General features: G+C 40.8%; 1 protein-coding gene across 4 annotated transcripts in view; it reads right to left on the bottom strand.

The window, feature by feature from the left end:
* Positions 1-19,827, bottom strand: part of DOCK4 (dedicator of cytokinesis 4) — a 435,260-nt gene that overhangs the window by 147,514 nt on the left and 267,919 nt on the right. For all 4 annotated transcript variants that reach the window (XM_058724565.1, XM_058724568.1, XM_058724567.1 and 1 more), the window contains exons 14-16: positions 16,961-17,085; positions 15,976-16,138; positions 10,336-10,442 (exon numbers count right to left, since the gene is read on the bottom strand). In XM_058724565.1, coding sequence (XP_058580548.1) covers positions 10,336-10,442; positions 15,976-16,138; positions 16,961-17,085 — 395 coding nt within the window. The remainder of the gene's footprint in view (positions 1-10,335; positions 10,443-15,975; positions 16,139-16,960; positions 17,086-19,827) is intronic.

Genomic DNA, 19,827 nt, shown 5'->3' with positions numbered 1-19,827 from the left:
GATTTATAGGTAACATACTGAATGGTGGGTAAGGCTAGGGAAGACCAAAAATTTCACTTAAAAAAAAAAAAAAAGGTGTATTTGTGTGAGATACTCTGGGAGGCAGCTTCGAGTCGTCTGTGCCACTGAAATGGTTTCATGTCATATTAAAACTATGAGGCCAAGAGCGAGATGACTAGGCTCTGTTCTGAAACCACATGGAGCATGTAGGATCACTTGACCTGGACGCAGTGGGGGGCAAGGCCAGCCAGGAGCAGGTAAGGCATGACACAAGAGCTTGGGAATACAACATGTGAGTGAGAGATCATCTTTTCGTTTACTTGATGAAACAGAATCTACTGAAGAGAAACTGAATTGAGAAGCAGTGAATAGAAACGGGGTTCTAGAAGGTGGGCCTAGGGTAGGGACAGGTGTCAACCTTTAGAGCTGAAGCCATAAAGGTTGTCCAGCCTTTCATAAGGAAATGCACAGTTCATTAGCAAAAGCCAGGTAGTGATGAAGAATAAGCAGTAAGTTCCTTGGGCCTTCTACAGCCAGTGGGGAGAAGTATCTGTGCTGGGAGGGCAATTCCAAGCCAGGGTATGGAATGGAGAAAACAAATGGGTATGAACAATCCCCCTCCCCCACCTCCCCTAAGAGTCAATTAGCTCACAGAAATGAAGCTGTATGGTGTGGCACTGCCCATGTGTTAATTGGAAATACTGGTACAAGAGCCATGGTTGGGTGTTGGAATGCTCTTGAGTCTGAGGCTGACCACCAGAAAGCTGCAGCTTCCCACCAAGCTGTACCACATGTATTGAAAAGTGGTTTTGTCACCATGGTACAATCCAGTTATACGTCTACACTAGATGAGTGGTGAAATATGAATCGCTCGCATTCTGGGGACGCTCGCGCAACAACTGTTTTGGTTTGGGCACAAGGACAACTTTTTTCTATAAATCCTATGCAGGCATGGAACAAGGCAATGAGGACATGAGAATAATAAGACCCTGTTGTCCCTGTTCCCTGGTGACAGACACAGCTAATGTATTACCTGTGTTACGGATATATGATGATAGACGAGGGGACAATTAACTGAGCCACTCTTTCTGGGAGAAACGAGGCAACATGACCACGGCCTCTTGAGGCTGCTGCTGGATTACAGGAACAAAACAATGTCATTGTCACAGTAAAGGACAATTCTCTGTGTTTGCCTCGATAGGCTGGGATCTGTGCGACTCATCTCAAAATGGCATGAAGTTAATTTATTACAAATTAGACAGGAAGAAGTAAGAACCAGCCCTCTGCTTGACTACACTTGAGATTAAAATCAGACCTGACAGGACAAATGTGCTCAGATTCTCCCAGAAGAACTAAAAGCAGGTTCTGGGAAGCGGTGGTGGTCTCAATCTGCTTTAAGATGACACAGCTTGGCTCACAGACTATTCCTCGGGCCAGGGCTGAAGCCAGTTGATAGAGCAATGAATGGTGCATTGTGCCAGAGACTATTTGTTTGGCCCACCATTTTAGCTGTGTGAAAGAGAGCTGCCCTGGTCAGTCCTGAGCAGTGTTCCAGAAACGGGGTATCTGCAATAATATAAGCTATGTGATGGAGCGATGAACATATCTATAATTTATGCAGAAATAAACACATACTGAAATCCAGAGTGCATTAATCAACTTAAGGGTCTGTAATCTACAGAAAGTAAAGAATTAAATTTAAAAAATACAGTGAGTTAGACAATACAGTTGGCACTATATTTTACCCGTTAATCATAACCAGATTTAAATAGTTGTGGCAGCAAAATACCTTCTTTTAGGGAGTCTTTCAGTATAATTAGCCATCCTGAAGGATATTATTAAAAATTGATTAAACTCCTATTTGCCAGTCCTTTAATTTGGTATTAAGAATGTACCAAAGAAATAAACAAAGTCCCTGTCCTTGAGGGAATTATGCATCTGGCCTCTGCACCATCCCAGGACAAAGTTGTGACAAGGGCCGCTGGGTTCCAGCCCTGCTGGGGAGGGGAAATCAGGCCTCATGGAAGAGGGGCTGTTTGACTTCAGTCAAACAGAATCAGAGGCTCGCCAAGCAAATGAGGGAGTGACATTTTATGTAGAAGAAATGGTAGATATAAAGGCACCGGGAGAATAAAAGCACATACATGAGACTATGGAGCCATGGCAATTAAGTGCAACAGCACAAAGGTTAACTTAGTTTCAGTAAATATGCTAAGGTTATGTAAGATGTTAAATAAGGAGAAGCTAGGTGAAGGGTATATGGGAATTTTCAGTACTATTTTTTGCAATTCTTCTGTGAGTCTAAAATATCTTATAAACAACCTTTTCTTTTTTTTATGGTACAAGTATATTGTGACAACTATATGCACTTTAGTAAGGCTGCAGCATGGGAATTTTCAATGCAAAAAGGCCTCAAGAGGCACCTGAGTGGCTCAGTCAATTAAGCGTTTCACTCTTAGTTTTGGCTGAGGACACGATCTCACAGTTTCATGAGTTCAAGCCCCACGTCGGGCTGTGCACTGGCAGCATGGGGCCTACTTGGGATTCTCTCTCTCTCTCCCTCTCTCCCCACCCCCCACCACACTGTCTCTGTCTCTCTCAAAATAAATAAATAAATAAACTTAAAAACAAAAAGCCTCAGAACTGCCTTAAACCTCTCAATTAGGAAAATCCCAAGGTGATTCCAATACTCACCTCTGGTTTCAAGTCCCTAGATTAAGTACAGCCAAAGAGGTAGAGCTGAGAAGTTCTGCAACCGTCTATTTATATATGGAGGATGTATGTGAAAAGCCAAGGAAAACTGTGGGTCTCTGTCCATAGCTGCCAATGAGTGGGGGCAGGAGGAAAGCTCAGTTTGGGACCTGCTGAGTTTGAGGTGTCCCTGGCGAAGCCAGATGTAGATGGTTAGTAGGCTGGTAAAAGCTGTGGGCTGGAAATCCAGTGTGGCTCCTATCAGCAGAGACGTGGTGAGCTAACCCATGGAATAGCCTGAGACAGTTTTAGATTATAGAAGTCACACACGTTGGCCAAGGATGAAAGCTGTGATAACACCCACACGTAAAGGGTGGATAAAGAGAGACAGGTCCTCAAAGGAGAAGAAGGATGGAGCTCAGGAGAACATTGTAAAGCAGACCAAGGAATGTGGGTTTTTAGGAAGGGTAATCAATAGTGTTACATGTTACAAGGAAGTAAGGAAAGACTCTGAAAGCGGCCAGTGGCTTTAGCCACTGTGGGAAGAATGAAGATATGCTGGTATAATCTGTTAGAATGAAGGGGCTTTCTAGACGTCACATTAATAACCTTCAGTGTTAAGACCAAGTCCACCTATTAAGTTACCTTAGCCTTCTTTTTCTTTTTCTGTTCAACATGGCATGCTTTTATGCTAAACTTATCAGTTTACTTTTAATTTTTTGAATTTTACAGGTGTTGCATTTTAAATTTCTCTCACAGTGAGTGATAAAACAAGAGTTATGTGACCCAGGATGGGCACTAGTGACTTCGAGGGAGAAACTTCATTTGAGCTGTGGGGACAGAAGCAGCGTGAGGAACAAATGGAATGCAGGAAGGTGGAGACAGTGAAGGAACACTGGCCTTTCATGCACACAGACCATGGTGGGAAGGGAAGGAGGACTGTGTGGCTATTTAAAAAGTCTTGTTTTTGTTTTTAAGAAATAGGCTTGAGCAGGTTTATTAATCTGAGAGAATACTGCCAGAAGAAAGGAAGCAGACACAGTTGCAGGAGGAAGAGGGGACATTGGGAGGAGCAGAGTCTCCAGGGAGTCAGGAGGGAGGAAGATCCTGAAGGAAGCAGGTGGAAGAATGACCCTTGGAGAGAAGGAGCCTTGTCCCGTCATCTGAGACAGGATGCAGGAGGGAAGGGAAGGAGGCAGATAAGCCTGCAGGTGGTAAAGGAGACAGCACAGGAAGTGAGGCAAGATCCTGTCCGACAGCTTCTGTCTTCTCTGCTAAGTAGAGGGAAGTGGTGTGACAGGCAGAATGGTGCAGTCTTGCCAACAGCTCTCATGGGGGCTGATCTGGAAGAATTCACGGTGAATTGGGAACAGCCACCCTTTCTAAGCTGTGTTCCCACTGTCAGAGCTTCTCATGTCTCTCACTGCCTTGACTACGACGGTTTCATCAACAAAGAAGTTTTAAATTTTATACAGTCAAACTGACAAGATTTTTTCTGTACTTGATTTCTAACCTGTGAGCCATTATTAGAAAAGCCCTCCTTACCTGAATATTATAAAATGTTCAGTCATATTTTTAAGGCTTTTGTAATTTTTTTTTTTTTTTTTTTACTTTTAATCTGAAACTTGTTTTGTTAGAAGAAGCAAGGTAGCTCTTTTGCTCCAATACCCATCGTGGTCATCTCATCACTACTTATTAAATGGGCTATTTTTTTTATTCAATGATTTGAAATCTCCTCCTCCTCCTATCTTTTCTACTTTTTCTAAAATAGTAAATTCAAGACTGCAATTATCAGCATGCTGTGTGCCCTCCTGCCATGGGAGAAGGATAAGCATTATGCTCATAATATGGTTTTACAATCATAAACTCCAAGTGGCCTCAGGCTGAAAGTGAACTTGCTGGCTCAGTACTATGAAAAAGAAAACCATGGCATCAACTACACTAAAAACAAAAGTTGTTAGAGTTGGCAAGTATCCCACACCTCTTCAAATAAGCAACATTGAATAACCCTAATCATAAGACAACATAGCTACTTATGGTTCTTCTATGGAACTAATGCTTCCTGACGGGTCTACTCAAAGTAGGTCTGCCCAAAATTAGACAACTTACAGACATCATCCCGGGCCTCCTTTGTGGTCGAGGAAGATCACTGGGAACACCTGTCTTTTAAATTGCTCAAGCTCAAATAAATGAATTTTCCTATGCCTTATGGATCGGAATTCTAAACACACCCATGAAAATTTGTATAAGGGCTTGAGCAGATTCAAAGCTCTACTTCTGAGAAAAGTTTTGCCCTTGCCAGCAGGCCCATGACAGGCAAGTGGTATCAGGAAAAATGTGGTTCTCTGTCTGGAAGTCGGTACCAGTTGAGCTCCTCAATGTTTCTGCGGAGAAGCAAGCTCCACTATCTGTCCACCTGGCATTTTAGGTGTAATGATGTCTCTAAAAATCAACTATGAATCTTGGTATTATTCATACTCATTTAGAGGAGTCAACCTGGACTTGATTGGACACTTAGCACCTGCCCCAAAACACTGTCTGACCTGTAGGTGTGAAAGCCCATACTTGATATGCCATATGAAAGTGATCCATTCTTCTACATATTATTAGGAAGCTGGAAGCTCAGTTTTAACGACCTTAGCCCTGCCTTTTCTGGGTCAAGATTTAATGTTACACAGAGGCAATATCAAAAACACTCATACAAAGTACCATTATGCTTTTTGGAAAACTGTGGCTAAAGACATCGCCTGTCATATATCTTACATAAAGCACCTCTCACCTAATGGTGAGATAAACAGATCATTTTAGTTCTAGTACATTGAACTCTATTTGTCTTACTGACTTCTAAATGGAAGGAAAATTTCCAAACTCTTTCTATGAAGCCAGCATCACCGTGATTCCAAAACCAGACCAAGACGCCACTAAAAAGGAGAACTATAGACCAATTTCCCTGGTGAACATGAATGCAAAAATTCTCAGCAAGATATTAGCCAACCAGATCCAACAATACATTAAAAAAATTATTCACCATGACCAAGTGGGATTTATACCTGGGATGCAGGGCTGGTTCAATATCCCCAAAACAATCAATGTGATTTATCACATCAATTAAAGAAAGGACAAGAATCATACGATCCTCTCAACAGATGCAGAGAAAGCTTTTGACAAAATACTGCATCATTTCTTGATAAAAACCCTCAAGAAAGTAGGGACAGAAGGATCATACCTCGAGATCATAAAAGCCATATATAAAAGACCCAACGCTAACATCATCCTCAATGGGGACAAACTGAAAGCTTTCCCCTTAAGGTCAGGAACATGACAGGGATGTGCACTCTCACCACTGTTATTCAATACAGTATTGGAAGGCTTAGCCTCAGCAATCAGAAAACACAGAGAAATAAAAGGCATCCAAATCGGCCAGAAGGAGGTCAAACTTTCACTCTTCACAGATTACATGATACTGTATATGGAAAATCCAAAAGATTCCACCAAAAAACTGCTAGAACTGATCCGTGAATTCAACAAAGTTGCAGGATATAAAATCAATGCACGGAAATCAGTTGCATTCCTATACACCAATAATGAAGACAACAGAAAGAGAAATGAAGGAATCGATCCCATTTACAATGGCACCACAAAAAACATAAAATACCTAGGAATAAATCTAACCAAAGAGGTGAAAAATCTATACACTGTAAACTATAGAAAACTTATGAAAGAAATCGAAGAAGACACAAAAAAAAAATGGAAAAATATTCCCTGCTCCTGGATAGGAAGAAGAAATATTGTTAAAATGTCGATACTACCCAAAGCAATCTACATATTCAATGCAATCCCTATCAAAACAACACCAGCATTCTTCACAGAGCTAGAACAAATAATCCTAAAATTTGTATGGAAACAGAAAAGACCCCAAATAGCCAAGACAATGTTGAAACAGAAAACCAAAGCAGGAGCCATCACAATCCCGGACTTCAAGCTATACTAGAAAGCTGTAATCATCAAGACAGCATGGTATTGGCACAAGAACAGACACTCAGATCAATGGAGCAGAATAGAGAACCCAGAAATGGTCCCACAAACATATGACCAACTCATCTTTGACAAAGCAGGAAAAAATATCCAATGGAATAAAGACAGTCTCTTCAGCAAGTGGTGCTGGGAAAACTGGACAGCGACATGCAGAAGAATGAACATGGACCACTTTCTTACACCATACACAAAAATAAACTCAAAATGGATGAAAGACCTAAATGTAAGACAGGAAGCCATCAAAATCCTCGAGGAGAAAGCAGGCAAAAACCTCTTTGATCTTGGCCGCAACAACTTCTTACTCAACATGTCTCCGGAGGCAAGGGAAACAAAAGCAAAAATGAACTACTGGGACCTCATCAAAGTAAAAAGCTTCTGCACAGAGAAGGAAACAATCAGCAAAACTAAAAGGCAACTGACAGAATGGGAGAAGATATTTGCAAACAACACGTCAGATAAAGGGTTCATATCTATCAACACCCAAAAAACAAAAAATCCAGTGAAGAAATGGGCAAAAGACATGAATAGGCACTTCTCCAAAGAAGACATCCAGATGGCCAACTGACACATAAAAAAATGCTCCACATCACTCATCATCAGGGAAATACAAATCAAAACCACAATGAGATACCACCTCACACCTGTCAGAATGACTAACACTAGCAACTCAGGCAACAACAGATGTTGGCAAGGATGCGGAAAAAGAGGATCTCTTTTGCACTGCTGGTGGGAATGCAAACTTGTAAAGCCACTCTGGGAAACAGTCTGGAGGTCCCTCAAAAAGTTAAAAATAGAACTACCCTATGACCCAGCAATTGTACTACTAGGTATTTTTCTAAGGGATACAGGTATGCTGTTTCGAATGGACACATGCACCCCAATGTTTATAGCAGCACTATCAACAATAGCCAAAGTATGGAAAGAGCCCAAATGTGCATTGATGGATGAATGGATACAGAAGATGCGGTATATACGTATGTATATATATATATATATATATATATATATATATATATATATATACACACACACACACACACACACACACACGTATATATACATGTGTGTGTATATATATATATATATACATACATTTACATACACACACACACTGGAGTATTACTTGGCAATCAAAAAGAATGAAATCTTGCCATTTGCAACTACGTGGATGGAACTGGAGGGTATTATGCTAAGTGAAATTAGTCAGAGAAAGACAAAAATCATATGACTTCCCTCATACGAGGACTTTAAGAGACAAAACAGATGAACATAAGGGAAGGGAAATAAAAATAATATAAAAACAGGGAGGGGGACAAAACAGAAGAGACTCATAAATATGGAGAACAAACTGAGGGCTACTGGAGGGGTTGTGGGAGGTGGGATGGGCTAAATGGGTAAGGGGCACTAAGGAATCTACTCCTGAAATCTTCGTAGCACTATATACTAATTTGGATATAAATTTAAAAGAATAAATTAAAAGATATTCAATTAAAAAAATAAAAATAAAAAATAAAAAAAAAATTTGTCTTTGGGGGCACCTGGATGGCTCAGTCAGTTAAGTGTACGACTTTGGCTCAGGTCATGATTTCACCGTTTCTGAGTTCGAGCCCTGCATCAGGCTCTGTGCTGACAGCTTAGAGCCTGTTGCAAATTCTGTGTCTCCCTCTCTCTGCCCTTTGCCCACTCACACTCTGTCTCTGTCTCTCTCTCTCTCAAAAGGAAATAAACATTAAAAAAGTTTAAAATATTTTGTCTCAGTATTGTATTTTACTTTTTTAATTTTTAAGTTTATTTATTTTGAGAGAGAGAGAGAGAGCAAGCAGGGGAAGGACAGAGAGAGGGAGAGAGAGAGAATCCCAAGCAGGCTCCTACACTGCCAGCATGGAGATCTAGGGGGGCTCAAACTCACAAACCCTGAGATCATGACCTGAGCCGAAATCAAGAGCTAGACTCTTAACCGACTGAGCCACCCAGTGCCCCATCTTTGTATTTGACACTGTAAGCTTCTTTAAGTCACTTTTCGAAGTAGAGGGAATAGAAGGGACAGAAACACAAGGGACTGTAACTATTTTGTTAGCCGCTATATTTCCAGTACCTAGAACAGTGACTGACTTGTAGTTGTGGTCAGTAAATTCATTAAACAAATAACTAGAAAATGAATGATTAACGAAATATGCACATACACATGCATGCACATACCAGGGGAGGCTGCCAGGTTGTTGTGCATCATCCCTCATTTTATTAGCAATAATCCCAACATGAAGAAAATTTTTGTTTGTACTCCTTCATTCATTCAGTAAAACTTTGTTGCACATCTACCATGTGCCAGAACCCCTGTGACCCAAGTTGTCATTCTTGAGGGACTCATAAATCTATTGGAGTAAACTGAGGGAGCATCAGACAATTATGGGACAATATTATGAGTACAATGGTAAGAGATGTGTGCAGAAACCCTGAGAACTCAGAGGAGGGAAGTTGACCAGCTAGAAACGCAGGGAGTAGGGGCAGAGAGTGAGGACCATTCTTCTGATAAAGGTTGTGGTCAAGGTGAGCATCCAAGGATGAGCAGGAGTTAACCACAGGGAGAGGGAGAGGAAGAGAAGACTCTAGGAGTGCCATTGGCAGAGGCAAAGCAGAGAGAACCAACAGCTAGTGGGGGAAGGAACTAGAAGGAGCTGGATGTGGCCATGGCATCAAATCCAGGATGTTGAGAGGTGAAGCAGTAGGGGGTTGGGAAGCCTTGCACAATTCTGAGAAGCCTATGATTTATTTTCTATGAAGTCAGGAGTTTTTCAGGGGGGTTAAATTGGGAAATGGCCTGGTCAGACGCACACCTTAGATAGGTCACCCTGATGGGATGAAACCTGGAGACGAGACGCAGGTGGGCAGAACCAGTTAGCCCAGGTATTAACTGATTAGTCTGGAAAGTCATGTGATCACAGAGACAGAGAAAGGCAAAGGAGAAATATTTTGGAGAAAACTGTATCTTTTAATTCTTTGTTTTATAGTTACTAGTATTTCTATTCTATACTTCTTCATTACTAGTATTTTTGGATAACTTCTAAGGAGCTCTTGTTTTGTGAATTTTCTTTTTATTGCCTACTGCTGTATACTTTGTTCCCAAAGCTTTTATGACAATTCTTGACGCACAGAATAGAAAGTAACAACCGCTAAAGTTGTTATGACAAAGAACTGCCGATTCTCTACTTGCTTGGTGAGAGCAGAGGATAAGAAACACGTAATGATGACCCTGCTAAATTCACTCCTGAGGGTATATAGATCTAGATCCGAAAGCATGTATGCAACGGAAAATTTTAAAAACTTATTTGTAAGGTTATTTAATCCTCTCAGGGCAACAGAAAGGACTTTAATGTCAACACATAGGCTTACCCACGTATGTACACCTAAATTAAAAAAGATATAAATCGTCTTTAAAAGAGGTTTTAGGATCACACAGAATACAGAGACAATGCCTTAAAAAAGATACGCTCCTTGCTAGCAATCTTCCAAAAGAGTATTCTTTTCAGTCATTTTTTTCTCTTTTCCAGAGTGGTAATAAGATAATGAATTAATAATTCAGGCCCATCGTCAACATCTGACTGGCATTACCTTATGCACGATGAGCTCATGAGTGCCATCTGGAAGAGTCCTACCATCTTCCTGCATCAGGGGGACGAAGGAGAAACCAAACAATTTCTTCTCTCCTTTCTCCTTTGCTGTGAGAAAAAAAAAGAATTATTGGCTTCTTTAAGCGCCTATTTACAGACCTGTGTTCGGATTCACAGATTGCCAACAAGTGTGATCATCCAGAAATACAATCCACATTCAGCAGCTCCCTATACACAACAGTAAACAGCTTTTCTTGGGAGACCTCTATCTACAGTAGCCACCTTCCAACCCATATTCCTGCCCCATAATCTCCAAACTATGCTGCTTGACTAATTTTCTTCATGCGACTCACTCTCTGAAATTATGTTTTAAAAAAATTTCTGGATTGCCTATTTTTTCTCATCACATCCTCCCCTCTATCTCCAGGTGTAAGCAGCACTGAGGGCAGGATCCTTCTATTTTATTTTATTCTGAGCTTGGTATCTCAACAAGTACCAAGAACATAGTAGATTCTCAGTACGTATATGTTAAATAAATGAAGAAGTGAGTGAATGAATGTGAAGTTCAATGTTTTGCTTACTACTTGGGCAAAGGTAGTTTCTAAGCTCTGCCTTGGTCTATAAAAGAACCTTCCCTATGTCCACCTGTGTGAAGACAGCCCTATGGAAGCTACCTCCTTGGGATCTTGGATGTGCTGGAAAACAAAATGAACTACAATCTATAGTTTAAGAAAAGCTTATTGCAGGAGTATTCTGGAAGATGGAAATGAGGCAATGAGGTTTTCAGATGTCCAATGAAGAATTACAATGGCTGGAAAGGTCAAGTATCATTGGCAATTATTTGTAGAGAAGGAAACTGAGGGAAAATGAGATCACGTGATGTTGGATAACCTGCTCTACATCTTGAGTACCATTCCAATTTTTTCCAACAAGCTTCCATTTCTCCAAAAATGGATAAAACATTAAAAGAAACTGGTTGGTTCAACTGGACTGTCTCCTTGTATTTGGATGTGTAGGGAGGAGTTCCAGGGCCTTGCAGCCTATCAGGGGCTGGATGGTTATTCTTTCCCACTCATGTGTGCAAGTGGAGAGTTATACTTGATGGAAGAGTCCAGCTTTGGAATGAGGATTAGAGCTGGAGGAGTGAGATATGGTGACCCTGAAGTTCAGACAAGAGGCTTTAGTAATACATCATTTCCTCATGATTGCTTCTGGCATTCAGCCACAGGGGAGTGGGGCACCACACAGAGAATAGTAATTTTGCCTCTCCAGTTTTGGCCTCTAGCATGGGGGCCCCCCCCTGAAAATGTGATTATAGCAAAGGATTTTCTTTTAAAGTTATTAATTTCAACCCCATAAAGAAACTGGGAAAATATCAATGTTTTTAAAAGTGAAATGAAAAGCACAGTGAAGATCTCTAGGATGAGATTTCTACATCAGTGAGAAAGCTGGCTATGTAACTCATGATTTAGGGGAGAACACATACTGAGAAGTAATTTCCTAAATTTATGTCACTATCTGTTTGGTGTGGTTTTTGGTATTCAGTTTGGAAGGCTAAAAAGATTCTGTGAATGAATAAAATTAGCAAAGGTTAAGAAACACAGCAATAGTTTCCCCAAATATGCCTTGTTATAAAAAAAAAAAAAAACACAACTAAATAGCAAAGTTTAAAGTACATGGTCTTCTGTCCCAAGTTACTAGATCAGCATTAATAAATTGAATGGATTATTAGGCACAATATGATCCCCTTTCACTAATGAGGACCCTAAGTTTATCAATTCTACCTCCTAATTTTGCCATTTCATTTTTTCTAATACCCCAACTCCAACAATTGTGCCCAGGGACCTCAGATTTACTGACCCTCTCTCCGCGCCCATCAGCTTCACTTCCCATTTCTACACCCCACCCTTCTGATCACTTAGGATCCCCTCAACCAGCTACTCCTCCACACTTCCCATTATAATATTGTGGGTCGAAACCCAACTTGCACTTACACCTATGCCAGACCGATCTCACTTAAATTAATGCACATTAACCGCAGATGGACACTTAGCTGGGAAAACCTTCCACATATTTCTACCCAACTCACTTTTTCACTTTTCTAGATGGTGATTTCATCCATCCTCTTCCCTTCTCAAGCCTCCCATACCTCAGCCCTTCCCTCACTCTGAGCGGATGCAGAAGAGGACTCCCACATGTTCCACTGAGGAATGCACCTGCTTCGGCTCTCCGGCACCATGCCTCCATCGTCCACTCAACCCAGAGCGCTGGACCCCATGCTCCCTTTATGAAAGGAACTCCTCCTACACTTGTCCCATCTCTCTTCTACATCATCAGTTTTCCATCTCTACCAGATCATTTCCACCAAATATGCTTTAGAACTCTATCTTAAAAAAGAAAACAACAACAACAACAACAGCCCTCCTGTGACCCCAGTTGCATTATAGTTACTATGTTACTATCTCATATCTCTGCTCTCTTGAATTCTTTCTAGCAAAGCTTCTGAAAAGATTTGTCTGTACTTACTGCCTGCCCTTCCTTTCCTCTATCTCAGTCTTGGACTCACTCCTGCCAGACTTTCATCACCACAAATCCACTAAAACCACTTGTCAGATTCAATGACTTCCATGATGCCAAACGGGGTGGTAATTCCTCTGTCCTCAACTTAATTATCATTGGCACCTGACATATCAGATCAATTCCCCTCTTGAAAATCTTTCTTCAATTAACTTCCTGGATTCTATTTCTGGATTCTCCTTCTACCTCACTGGCTACTCCCTCTTAATTTCCTTAATGGCTTCTTCTCATTCTCTCAAGATCTAAATGTGAAAGTACCCCAGAAATCCACCCTTGAACTTGTCTCTGCTATCTAAATTTACTCTTTAGGAATCCAATTGCATCCAGTCTCATGGCTCTGAAAATCATGGGCATTGGTGATATGCTGGAGCTGGCCTGTACTGGCTCACAGGAGATGACAGTGTGCATCTATCCTCAACTCCAAGTTCAGTGATGGTCATGTTGGTAGCTTGAATTTAGCCATGGTGGGAGCATTTACTTGATGGAAATCAGCAAATACTATAATTCAGGGCTCTCCTCTCCCCCAGGTCAAGTGCTGGTTATTAAGTATTTACAGCACAACAATGGGCCCTGTGTTGTCCTCAAGTTTGTCTCCAGCTTGGACCTCATTCAACTGTCTATCTGACATCTTTAATGTCTAAAAGACTTCTCAGATTTAATATGTAATATTTGGGTTTTGCTCTCCAAAAAGATTCTTCCTGTTGCCTTCCCCCACTTCATTAAATGATCACTTCATTCTTAGGCCAAAATCTTCAGGGTCATCCTTGACTTTTCCCCTTCTTTCACATCTAGTCTATCAATAAATCTGCAAAAAAGAACTGGCCTACTACCGTCCTAATGCAAACCACTTTAACCTCTTACTTGGGGGACTGCAAAAGCCTCCTACATGGTTTTCTATTCCCACCTACAACCTCTCATCTCAAAGCAGCCAGGCTTCTCCTTAATCTAAATCCTCTAATGGCTCTCCTCCCTGCAAACAAAGTCCCAAGTCTTCCCCATGACTTAGAAGACAATATGGGATCTGGCTCCCCTGCTCTGTCTCTGGCCTCATCTCCAAACTCTCCCAGCTGCTCATTCTGGCCTCCTTGCTATTCCTTGAAAATGCCAAGCAGGTTTCAACCTTAAGCGTTTTGTATTCACTGTTCTCTCTGTCTGTAATATTCTTTCCCCAGATACCCAAGGGCTCATGCCTTTATTTCTTTTAGGTTGCTGCTGATACATCTCCTTATTAGAGAGCTCCTTTCTGATCAGCCTTTGTAAAATAACAATACAGCATCATCACTTTCCAGCACCTAAATCCAATATAATCTTCTTTACCGCACTTATCACTACCTGGTATAGTATGTATTTATTTGCTCAGATATTGTCTGTCTCCCCTTTTTAGCACAAAAGCTCTATGAAAGGAGGTATTCTGCTATGTTCACTCATGTATCTCCAATGCCCAGTAACGTGCCTGACACAGAGGTGTTCAGTAAACATGCATGTCATGATAAAAAATACTTTTTAAATAAATACATGTATACAGAGAAATATCTGGAAGCTCATGTGATAAAATGATTGCCTGATTATTCATAAGTTGATGGGATTATGGGGATTTTTCTTCTTCATGCTTGTGCCATTTCTTCTGAATTTTAACAATATTTAAAAAAAAAACACTGTGAACAATGTTTGAAGTACAAGGACAAGAGGACAGATGTAATACATTTTACTGAAAATAGCCTTTATTTCATTTTCCAAGTTCTCTGTCTAAATTTCTCCAAATGCTTTCTCCCTTTTTTCTCAGTTCATCTTTACTTTCCTCTATCGTTTTCTTACCTTAAAGCTCAAAGCTCATATGAGGCTCAACTGAGAACTGGTAACAGGGATTGGGGAAGGAATGCTATGGCACCATTCCAAGTGCTTTATGCTTTCCCCCTCCAAGTCCTTTCCATGACACTCCTCTGGGAATTTAGAAGAATGTTAAGACCTTGCTAGTCAACTCCCTACATTCTAAAACGTCCACAAAAGCAAAACTACTGGACCTTCCTGAGCCAATTCCAAAAACATGCCATCATCCCTGCAGTGGACAGTCCTTCTCTTCTCTCTGAATCCTGGTGCACTACACAGCGCTCAGGTGAAGTCACCGCTCAACTATTGGCAATGCCCCCATTCATTCCAGACTAAAGAGGAGTCTGCTGCTTCTCCAATAATGTGACTCTTTTGTACCTACCATGTATTACACTGTTCCTGAAGCAAGATTCACCAGAACCTTCTCCAGTCACAAGGTACACTTCTGGTAGTGTCTAAGACACATTTCAGGGACACAGGGATACCAGAAGATCCCTGGACTGGGGACTGGAGCGGGCCAGGAGTAGGGGCTTGAGAGGAGAATTAAAATAGAGATGTCAAGAAATGACAATTTTAGGGATAGCAATGTTCACATGGGCAAAACCTATAACATCTCTACATCTTGGGTTTTTTAAATTTGTAAAATGAAGCGATTACTTCATGTCATCTCTAAGGCCTATTCGGACTGACATTACTAGCCTGTCATTAGAATACTGTCTGAGACTGCACTGTGATGCAGGTATATGCAAATCAGATATATATCTGAGCCAGTCAGAGGCTTTCCTAGGCACTTTACAGGCCTAGAAAACTCCTCCTGGGTTCCCCGGAGGTGTCTGACAGCTGGATGAGCTCTCTGCCGGAGAAGCAGCAGGTGGGTCAGGACTGCCCCAAACACCATAAGCCAGACACGTTTTTAATGCGTGTCTCCCCTTTCTAATCTTTCTAGACTATGAAAGTGATCAACTCATTTTTATGAAAATGAACAACTTAAGAAGAACCCTGTAGACTTCCACAGGTATTTTTTCCTTCCTTGTCCTTCCTGTGTGTTTCCACAGACGTTACTGGTTCTTTGAGAAAAAGTGAGCCCACTCACCTTTCAGGACTCCACTCCCCTTCATTTCTCCCTCTCCAGGGTCTCTGGTTTGTCATACTTTCTGCAGAGTAGCCCACGTGGTCACTATAGCTCAGTAAGGACACTACCCCCACACAAGAGAGCCAGCCCCAAGAAAACACTTACTGGAACAATGCCGAAATTCAAAGCGGATGTGTGCGCCCCTGAATTTATCCACAGGAATAGGAAGTTTCAGCAGTTCGGACCACCTGGGACTGTTGTTATGATAAAGCACAAAGGAGTGGTACTCACTAGCTGGCGGCTCTCCAGAGCCGAAGGAGATAAAATCCTAACAAAGGAAACATGCAGGTTAAAGACAGCTTCAATGAAAGATTATTTGAAAAACAGCAGAGCAATTGCTTTGCTCTATCTGCCTGCTCCCCAAACAGCACTTCATGTGGGCCCTCCCTGGGCCCTCGCTGTTCTACACTTACATCTGTTAGCAGGTGTGTCCACTTAATCCCCGTGCACATCTCCCAGGGCCTCTGGAGCCAGGGGTGGACCTCTGTGACAAGTGCAAGATGGGCAATTGCACGCCCAATTTGGAGTTCAACTATGCAGCAAAGTCCTCAGCCTGCTGCAGTCACAAGCCTGTTCGGTGCCTCCCTGAGAAATGCACACGGCCTCCCTGAAGCTCACTCGAAACACTCCTTCCATTAAGGACCTGCTCCTATCACCCCAATCATCAACAGCACCCCATTCCTCAAGCCCTGTCTTGACCAAAATGAAAACAGACAGGATTCAATGTGGTAGTTTTAATTTTTTTTAACCAGTCGCCCAAGACAAAGTGTTCATCTCCTAAAGTATGACAGATGAAAGGGGAAGAGTGGGGTGATACTAAAAATGCAACATTTAAGGAATAGCTACTCCGAGGAAATTACTGCCATGATTCCTTAAACAATCAAACTGTAAAAGCCTCTCTGTTCTTCTACTGTCTCTTCTGGAAGGTATTTCAGTGATTTAATAAAAAAGGAAAGAAAACTACCCTGGGGCGGAGAAGAAACATAAGGTGGAAAAGACTGTAAATCAGAAGTTAACCAATCACATTAAAGATGAACCCCGAACAATGATGTGGAATTGTTTTACCAGAAAGTACCCACTATCCACGTACCTTTAAGATCTGGCCACTACTCTCCACAATGAACATAGTGACTTCCACATTTCTGGCCACGCTCTTCCCTCCTTTTTCAAATTCACCCCTTTCTATAGTGATGTACAAATCATTCCTCATTTCACCTAGTAGGAAAATTAAAACCATGTTTTTAGAGATAAATGTTTCTGTGAGTGTACGTGTGTATGTATATAATATATACATATATATTATATACATACACATACATACATATATATTTTATATATATATTATATATATATTTTATATATATATTATATATATATATTATATATATATTATATATATATAATATATATATATATCTTGTAAGTATAAAGTACTCTATCAAGAAAAACTTTAGTTCATAAAATGAACTGCTATAACATACATATAAAAGTAAAATGTATTATATTTACACTTTTATAAAAGGGCCCCCACCCTCATTGCTAATACCCAAGAAAAGTAAAGGCCAGCCTCTGCCGGTCTGAAGTTGCGACACTGAAAATGTACATTTAGGAGGTGAATACAGGGACGAAGAATGAAGGTGTTGTCAAGTCTCACCATTTTTCAATATTTCCCTCATTTCATTTATGAGGTGTGATTACAAAATGACAGCCTAGCAGGGTGGCTCAAAGAAGCCCGACTCAATACTTTATAGACACAACACTTAGAGTAGAAGAAAGACCCACATGGAATAAAATGACAGGACTGCAAAGGGTAGAGTTACAATTTAAATCTTTTTCTAAATTCACAGACAAAATGATCTCACTGCTGGAAGAATCCAGGTTAGGCTTTATGAACACAGATGTAGAATAATTCAGTTATGCAAGACAAAGTTGGCTTACTGTTCCTTACCATCAAGCTATAACACAAATAAGATCCGAACTGCCATATTCTATGAACACATACACCAATTTTTTTTTTCTCAATTGGTTATTTATAAAACTTACTGCCACAAGAAAAAAGAAATTTGATGCCAATGACCAAACTTAGGCAAACACACTGACAGCATGCTTTTACCTTTCCTATGAGAATTAGATGACGGGTAAACAGTGAGTGAGAAAGAAGTAAACACAATGTTACCAGAAAGTTTTTGAAGGTAAATACTGGTAAGTTTGGCAACGTTGAATTCACTTTTACTTAATATAGCTTTCAAACATTAGAAGAATCAAAAGCAATATATATATTTTTTCCTAGTAAAAAAAAACCTTTCCACAAAAAAAGCAGATCACTAGAAGAAACATAACCACACAAGTAAGCTCACAAAATTGGGAGATTTTTAAGACTTCCTGACAGCAGTGTGTACAAGAAAGTACCCTAACTTTCAAATCCATGGGGGAATACCAGTGTGACTGGTCACCTTCCTCCATTAAGACAAACTTTTGAAGATGGCATCATTTGCCAGTGACCTGGACTGACCAGGAAACAGACGGGACATGAAATAGAGAAAATAAGTAAGTCCCATAAAGGATGAAATCTAAACCACCCTTTATAAAGAGTATGTAGAAAACACATTGGAAATAACTGATACAGTGGTCTCTGGCTTATGAATTTCTAGTTCTCTCATACAAATCAATTTGGGGAGGCAATGAACTTGGAATTCCAGGAGAAAACCAATATATTTCAACACATTTAAAATTATATCTGTGTGCTTTGTAGGTTTTTGTTTGAACGACCTCTCTTTTTTTTTTTTTATTTTTTACAAAGTGGCGAGTAAATATTTTAAGTTTGCTACTTAAAAGACTACTACACACACACACACACACACACCCTTAATAAAAGTGCATTTTTTTTTTTTTAATTTTTTTTTTTTCAACGTTTTTTATTTATTTTTGGGACAGAGAGAGACAGAGCATGAACGGGGGAGGGTCAGAGAGAGAGAGGGAGACACAGAATCTGAAACAGGCTCCAGGCTCTGAGCTGTCAGCCCAGAGCCCGACGCGGGGCTCGAACTCACGGACAGCGAGATCGTGACCTGGCTGAAGTCGGACGCCCAACCGACTGCGCCACCCAGGCGCCCCAATAAAAGTGCATTTTAATGATTTAACAATACCATTACAAAATTAATAGTGCATTCACAAACTCCAGCCTCTAAATCAACCAATTTGAACAAAATCAAAATAGGCCTGATAGGCTACTGGTCTGCACACGTGCTATGTCAACACTATGTTTGGGAAAAAATTCTTGACGATAGTTCCCCCACTAACAGATTCGGCAGATAAAAAAGCAACACTCAAATCGAGGCAGATTAGAGCAAAATATGTCTGTTAACAATAGCAAAATTCCTTTGCTTCTTGGAATAGGTGACACATAATGAGTAGCTCTGCTTACAGACAGACTAAAACATACAGTGGGTGATGGGAAGTATGGCTACAGGGCTTTCTACTTTAGGAATTTCTCATAATGAGTAATTAGCTAGTCCAAACCACACGGGGCTTAGCTGTCCTGCAAAACCAAGAATAAGTGTTTCCTGCGAAGGAGACTTCCACTCTCATCTCTTGGGAGGAAGGGCAACTCTGACTTTATCAAAAGCAAGAAGGGATGAGGGAGGTTTGTAAGGTGACCTGTTTTCCCCAGTCTGTAGGCTAGGCCTAAAGGATGAATAGGGGTGGTGGAGAGATTAATGTGTTTCCAGAGCTATGAAATTCTTCATCCATGTACCCACTACATGCCAGATATTATTCTAGGCCTAGGAGACCCAGCAGTGAACAAAGCAAAAATCCTTTTCCCACAGAGTTTGGATTCCAGTAATAGGGAGGTCTTTAATACAAAAGCCAAATATATAGTATGTTGCATAATAACAGGAAGTTCTGCGGATAATAAGACTAAGAAGGGGCACAGGGAAAGCGGGTGTTTCATGAGAA

The sequence above is a fragment of the Neofelis nebulosa genome, chromosome 4 (assembly GCF_028018385.1).
Source record: "Neofelis nebulosa isolate mNeoNeb1 chromosome 4, mNeoNeb1.pri, whole genome shotgun sequence".
Classification (NCBI taxonomy): Eukaryota; Metazoa; Chordata; class Mammalia; order Carnivora; family Felidae; genus Neofelis; species Neofelis nebulosa.
This window is presented reverse-complemented; position numbering and strand designations above follow the sequence as displayed.